This window comes from Sander vitreus, unplaced genomic scaffold (genome assembly GCF_031162955.1).
Source record: "Sander vitreus isolate 19-12246 unplaced genomic scaffold, sanVit1 ctg777_0, whole genome shotgun sequence".
Classification (NCBI taxonomy): Eukaryota; Metazoa; Chordata; class Actinopteri; order Perciformes; family Percidae; genus Sander; species Sander vitreus.
In genome coordinates, this window is record NW_027595862.1 from 1 (window position 1) to 7,839 (window position 7,839).

Genomic DNA, 7,839 nt, shown 5'->3' on the forward strand with positions numbered 1-7,839 from the left:
TCCAAACTTCCCTTTCCCGGGCCACATTAACCAGCTCCGACTGGGGGATCCCGAGGCGTTCCCAGGCCAGGTTAGAGATATAATCCCTCCACCTAGTCCTGGGTCTCCCCCGAGGCCTCCTCCCAGCTGGACGTGCCTGGAACACCTCCCTAGGGAGCGCCCAGGGGGCATCCTTACCAGATGCCCGAACCACCTCAACTGGCTCCTTTCGGCGCAAAGGAGCAGCGGCTCTACTCCGAGCTCCTCACGGATAACTGAGCTTCTCACCCTATCTCTAAGGGAGACGCCAGCTACCCTCCTGAGGAAACCCATTTCGGCCGCTTGTACCCTGGATCTTGTTCTTTCGGTCATGACCCAGCCTTCATGACCATAGGTGAGGGTAGGAACAAAAACTGACCGGTAGATTGAGAGCTCTGCCTTCTGGCTCAGCTCTCTTTTCGTCACAACGGTGCGATAAATTGAATGTAATACCGCACCTGCTGTGCCGATTCTCCGACCAATCTCCCGCTCCATTGTCCCCTCACTCGCGAACAAGACCCCAAGGTACTTGAACTCCTTCACTTGGGGTAAGGACTCATTCCCTACCTGGAGAAGGCACTCCATCGGTTTCCTGCTGAGAACCATGGCCTCCGATTTATAGGTGCTGATCCACTCCACATCCGCTTCACACTCGGCTGCGAACCGATCCAGTGAGTGCTGAAGGTCACAGGCCGATGATGCCATCAGGACCACATCATCTGCAAAAAGCAGCGATGAGATCCCCAGCCCACCGAACTGCAACCCCTCTCCACCCCGACTACGCCTCGATATCCTGTCCATAAATACTACAAACAGGATTGGTGACAAAGCGCAGCCCTGGCGGAGGCCAACTCTCACCTGAAACGAGTCCGACTTACTGCCGAGAACCCGGACACAGCTCTCGCTTTGGTCGTACAGAGATTGGATGGCCCTAAGAAGGGACCCCCTCACCCCGTACTCCCGCAGCACCTCCCACAGTATCTCCCGGGGCACCCGGTCATACGCCTTCTTCAGATCCACAAAACACATGTAGACTGGTTGGGCATACTGCCAGGCTCCCTCCAGGATCCTTGCGAGAGTAAAGATCTGGTCCGTTGTTCCACGACCAGGATGGAATCCGCATTGTTCCTCTTCAACCTGAGATTCGACTATCGACCGAACCCTCCTTTCCAGCACCTTGGAGTAGACTTTACCGGGAGGCTGAGAAGTGTGATACCCCTGTAATTGGCACACACCCTCTGGTCCCCCCTTTTTTAAAAAGGGAACCACCACCCCGGTCTGCCACTCCTTAGGCACCGTCCCAGACTTCCACGCAATGTTGAAGAGGCGTGTCAACCAAGACAACCCCTCCACACCCAGAGCTTTAAGCATTTCTGGGACGGATCTCATCAATTCCTGGGGCTTTGCCACTGTGGAGTTGTTTAACTACCTCAGCAACCTCCACCAGGGAAATTGATGCCAATCCCCCCTCATCCTCCAGCTCTGCCTCTACCATAGAAGGCGTATTAGTCGGATTTAGGAGTTCCTCAAAGTGCTCCTTCCACCGCCCTATTACCTCCTCAGTTGAGGTCAACAGCATCCCATCCTTACTGTACACAGCTTGGATGGTTCCCCGCTTCCCCCCTCCTGAGGTGGCGAACGGTTTTCCAGAAGTACCTTGGTGCCGACCGAAAGTCCTTCTCCATGTCTTCTCCGAACTTCTCCCACACACGCTGCTTTGCCTCTTTCACGGCAGAGGCTGCAGCCCTTCGGGCCCTTCGGTACCTTGCAACTGCCTCCGGAGTCGTCTGGGATAACATATCCCGGAAAGACTCCTTCTTCAGTCGGACGGCTTCCCTGACCACCGGTGTCCACCACGGTGTTCGCAGGGTTACCGCCCCTTGAGGCACCTAAGACCCTAAGACCACAGCTCCTCACCGCAGCTTCAGCAATGGAAACTTTGAACATTGTCCACTCGGGTTCAATGCCCCCCAGCCTCCACAGGGATGCACGAAAAGCTCCGCCCGGAGGTGTGAGTTGAAAGTCTGTCGGACAGGGGCCTCCTCAGACGTTCCCAATTTACCCGCACTACCCGTTTGGGCTTACCAGGTCTGTCCAGAGTCTTCCCCCACCCCCTGACCCAACTCACCACCAGATGGTGATCGGTTGACAGCTCCGCCCCTCTCTTCACCCGAGTGTCCAAAACATATGGCCTCAGATCAGATGAAACGATTATAAAATCGATCATTGACCTTTGGCCTAGGGTGCTCTGGTACCAATTACACTTATGAGCATCCCTATGTTCGAACATGGTGTTCGTTATAGACAATCCATGACTAGCACAGAAGTCCAACAAAAAACAACCACTCTGGTTTAGATCAGGGAGGCCGTTCCTCCCAATCACGCCTCTCCATGTGTCTCTATCATTACCCACATGCACGTTGAAGTCCCCCAGCAGAACTATGGAGTCCCCGACTGGAGCCCCATGCAGGACTCCACTCAAGGTCTCCAAGAAGGCCGAATACTCTGAACTCTTGTTTGGTGCATATGCACAAACAACAGTCAGAGTTTTCCCCCCCACAACCCGCAGGCGTAGGGAGGCGACCCTCTCGTCCACCGGGTTAAACTCCAACGTAGCGGCGCTCAGCCGGGGGCTTGTGCGTATCCCCACACCCGCCCGGCGCCTCACACCCTGGGCAACTCCGGAGAAGAAAAGAGTCCAACCCCTATCCAGGAGTATGGTTCCAGAACCAAGACTGTGCGTAGAGGTAAGCCCCACCAGATCTAACCGGTAGCGCTCCACCTCCCGCACAAGTTCCGGCTCCTTCCCCCACAGAGAGGTGACATTCCACGTCCCCAGAGCCAGCCTCTGCTGCCCGGGTCTGGTCCGTCGAGGCCCCTGACCTTCACTGCCACCCATGTGGCAGCGCACCCGACCCCAGCGGTTCCTCCCACAGGTGGTGGGCCCATGGGATGACTAGAGTCTCTCCTGACTATATTCTTTCCTGACTACTAGAGTCTCTCCTGACTACTATATTCTCTCCTGACTACTGGAATCTCTCCTGACTACCAGAGTCTCTCCTGACTACTAGAGTCTCTCCTGATTAGAGTCTCTCCTGACTACAAGAGTCTCTCCTGACTACTAGAGTCTCTCCTGACTAGCGTCTCTCCTGACTACCAGAGTCTCTCCTGACTACCAGAGTCTCTCCTGACTAAAGTCTCTCCTGACTAGAGTCTCTCCTGACTACTAGAGTCTCTCCTGACTACCAGAGTCTCTCCTGACTACTAGAATCTCTCCTGACTACTAGAGTCTCTCCTGACTAGAGTCTCTCCTGACTACTAGAGTCTCTCCTGACTACTAGAGTCTCTCCTGACTACTAGAGTCTCTCCTGACTACTAGAGTCTCTCCTGACTACTAGAGTCTCTCCTGACTACTAGAGTCTCTCCTGACTAGAGTCTCTCCTGACAACTAGAGTCTCTCCTGACTACTAGAGTCTCTCCTGACTCCTACAGTCTCTCCTGACTCCTACAGTCTCTCCTACAGTCTTTCCTAGAGTCTCACCTGACTCCGACTGTGGTCTGGATCAGAGTTGTGATTCCCACGGTGGTGAAAATGGTTCCCACCAGCTGGCTGATGGTGTTCTGGTCTTGGCCAACACACATTGCCTCGGCCAGGAGAAACGGCACCGCCACAGTGCCGCTGAAACACGTCAGGTAATGCTAAGCACAGAGAACAGGTGACATCAATCCCTTCTCTGATTGGACAAACACAAGACCCAATGGTCTGTCTTTGGTTCATGTCGTCAATCTGCAGCTGCTGAGTCATGATTCACAACAGGACTGAAACAAAATTGTCCAAAATACCCCTGACATCATGGTCTGTATCCAGTGTCCTACCCGGACAAAAACTTTACTTAAAAACCAGAAGCACTGACATTAATATTTAAACTATTTTTCTATGGAATTGTATGGATATTTTATTTTCTGTTTCATAAATACAGTTCAGGGATTTGTTTTAATGATAGTTTATTGGTTATTGTTGCTTACTGCGCATGTGTACAACCTCGAAAATAAAAGTGATTTAGTGCGTTAGGAAGCATATCAAAGTATAGGATATCAAAAGTATTTAAAACGTCTTTTTCTGAAGTAATATATATTAATACCGGACAGTGCAAGTTCTGCTTTCGAATGTCAGAGAGGCTTAATATCAGCACAAGGTACATATACATGTAAACTTAATGCTGAATACTTTAGCGAATAATAATGCGTCAGTAAGTGACAGTAAGTCAGTAGTACACAGTAAGTCAGTAGTACAAAGTACACAGTAAGTCAGTAGTACACAATTAACCTGTAAACCTGAAGCAGCAGCACAGCTGGCACTAGTCTGCTAAATATAAAACCATAGAAATAAAATGGGCAGAAAGGACATTTCCTATCAAATTAACATAGCAGGATGGTCAGAGCGGCGGTCATTTTATCCACCATGTGTGAAGCCAGTGTTACCTGTAGTCCCAGGAGAATACACAGATACCAGGGCGGGACGTCTTCAATGGTGTAAATCATGTCTGAGCCCACCCGCTGCGCTCTTATTGGCCTGTTTGTTGTATCATCTTTCATCGGCAGAATAACTCTGTCTTTGTGGCTCTGCTCCTCTGCCAGGTGATCACGGCTCTGATTGGACAAACAGACAAACAAACCTGTTAACTGAAAACTGTGAACCAGTGGTCACCAACTGTCGGACTCCAGTCCTAAACCGAACCGAACTGTGAGAAGCTTCCATCCGGACCACGAAGCCTTTTGAAATTATGTAAATAATACGTGAGTTGCATATCCACACGTCTCTGATTAGCTGCATCACAGCTGTTATGAACAACTCACAGCCCTCATCCTCTCTTGCTCCGAGAGCATCATCATCATCGCTCAGAGCCAAAGAGACGTTAAGACTACCGTGGTGCCGTGTCTGCAGGACATACTGCACTACCAACACTTTGCCTGTGAGAGATTTCAGACACAGAACGATCTGGACCAGAGTACTATCATGTCTGTTATGAATGTTGCGTCAAGGCACTGAAGAGACAAGTTTATAGACTATGATATGAGTTTAACAGCACTCAGTTTACCTTACACGCGTCCTCCATTTCAACTACAGCCGTTTGACTTCGTCTACTACTGAAGAGAGAGAAAGAGACACACAGAGAGAGAGAGAGACAGAGAGAGGGAGACAGAGAGAGAGAGAGAGAGAGGGAGAGAGAGACAGATAAAGAGAGAGAGAGAGAGAGAGGGAGGGAGAGAGAGAGAGAGAGAGAGAGACAGAGAGAGTTTCAGGTGAAAGTCCATGAACAACAGCAGATTAAGTAAGATTATTAACCCTCTCACACAGAAACGTGTGACTGACTCAGCAGTTTCTGATTATTGTTGATTGATTATCTCTGAGGTCAGAGTATACCTTCTCTCCGTGTGAACTCATCGATGTGTTATATTAACTGGATACTGGATCACAGAATGACGTCTTCGTAGCCTTCCTGGTTTCCCTTGGTGATGTGCAGCAGTGTTTCTCCCACTGGCTAAGAGACTTTACATGTGCTGACAAAGTCAGGTTTTTAAATCCTTTTTCTCAACTCTAGAGAAGTTTTATGAACATCAGAAGTCAGCGGATTAAAACATTAGAACAGAGAGCATAATGACGGAGCTTGTTTGTAGTTTGTGGTGTCATGGCAGCAGTTTTATACACGTCTGTTATACAACAGTGGCCTACAGGGAAAACTGTCTGGGCTGCAAGGGGATGTTTAGCAGTAATACCTGTCACTCTATTGACACAGAGACAAACTCACTGGTTTGACTAGTTTACAGAAACCACACACACACAAGCAAGCATGCACGTACAAGCGCACACACACACACACACACACACACACACACACACACACACATGCATGCAGGCATGCACGCACACATGCGCAAACACACACACACACACACACAAGCAAGCATGCACGTACACCCACACAGACACAAACACACAGACACACACATGCATGCAAGCACACATGCGCAAACACATACACACAAGCAAGCATGCACGTACACGCACACAGACACAAACACACACACATGCATGCACGCACGCATGCGCACACACACACACACAAGCAAGCATGCATGTACACACACACACACACACACACACACATATGCATGCACGCACGCATGCGCACACACACACACACACACACAAGCAAGCATGCACGTAGCTATCAACTATCACTAAACACTACCAACTACCACTAAACACCATCAACTACCACTAAACACCATCAACTACCACTAATCACTATCAACTACCACTGAACACTATCAACGACCACTAAACACCATCAACTACCACTAAACACTATCAACTACCACTAAACACCATCAACTACCACTAAACACTATCAACTACCACTAAACACTATCAACTACCACTAAACATTATCAACTACCACTAAACACCATCAACTACCACTAAACACCATCAACTACCACTAAACACTATCAACGACCACTATCACACACATGCACATGCATGCACACACACATTCGCAAACACACACACACACAAGCAAGCATGCACGTACACGCACACACAGAAACAAACACACACACACACACACACACACACACACACATGCATGCACGGATGCGCACACACACACACACACACACACACAAGTAAGCATGCATGTACACACACACACACATGCATGCACGCATGCGCGTACAAACACACACACACAAGCAAACATGCACGTACACGTAGCTATCAACTACCAATAAACACTATCAACTACCACTAAACACCATCAACTACTACTATCAACTACCACTAAACACCATCAACTACCACTAAACACCATCAACTACCACTAAACATCAACTACCACTAAACACCATCAACTACCGCTAAACACCATTAACTACTACTATCAACTACCACTAAATACTATCAACTACCACTAAATACCATCATTTTTATTATTGACTAAAGTATTTCTGATTCTGAACTACCACTAATCACCATCAACTACCTCTAAACACCATCAACTACCACTAAACACCATCAACTACCACCATCAACTACCGCTAAACACCATCAACTACCACTAAACACCATCAACTACCACTATCAACTAGTCTGACTTCATCTTCAGTCTGATTTAATAAAACCCAAAGAATCAACCAGACTGGTTTCAGACAGCAGCCTTTTATTACATTGATCACTTAATTATACTAACACAATAATAATAATAATAATAATAATAATAATAATAATAATAATAATAATAATAATAGTTCTTCTACATTTGTAGTCACAGATTTGCATAATTTTCAGAGAAATAAAAAATGTTCGAGGACGGACTTTTCAAACCTTAAAATAATTCTTCAGATGACCAGTTTGGGGTTAGCCTGGGTTTAGCCTGGGTTAGCCTGGGTTTAAACCAGTTCAGACCAGTTCAGACCTGATTCCTGTGCAGCAGCTGGACTTTTGAAGTCTTCTTTAAACTAAAAGACCTGGTCCATGAGTCGGTGTTTCAACTGTCTGCAGGTGGGAGCAGCTGATTGGTTAGCCCCGCCCCTCGGTGGGAGGAGTCAGAACACACCTGTTTCTACACCTGATCAATAATCAATAACCAATAACCCTCCCGACGGGGGAGAAACGGTGCTTTCAAGTGCAGCAGTAAAGTCTGTGTAACAGTGATTGATTAATGAAACTGCTGATTGGACGACGCAAAGTGAATCGTGATGTCATCGGTCTGGTATCCATGGAAACACGCCTCTCTGTAAATATAAATAATTGTTGAC

At 48.1% G+C, this 7,839-nt stretch overlaps 1 protein-coding gene across 1 annotated transcript; it reads right to left on the bottom strand.

Moving 5' to 3' along the window:
• Positions 1 to 3,559: 3,559 nt before the first annotated feature.
• LOC144514942 (solute carrier family 23 member 1-like) lies at positions 3,560 to 5,839 on the bottom strand (the record flags this gene model as incomplete). Its single annotated transcript, XM_078245681.1, has 4 exons — positions 5,444 to 5,839; positions 5,118 to 5,166; positions 4,501 to 4,668; positions 3,560 to 3,717 (listed from the first exon to the last, which is right to left on the bottom strand). Coding segments are annotated over exons 2-4 (344 nt in total), but the record flags the coding sequence as incomplete, so codon positions are not given.
• Between the last annotated feature and the right edge of the window lie 2,000 nt (positions 5,840 to 7,839).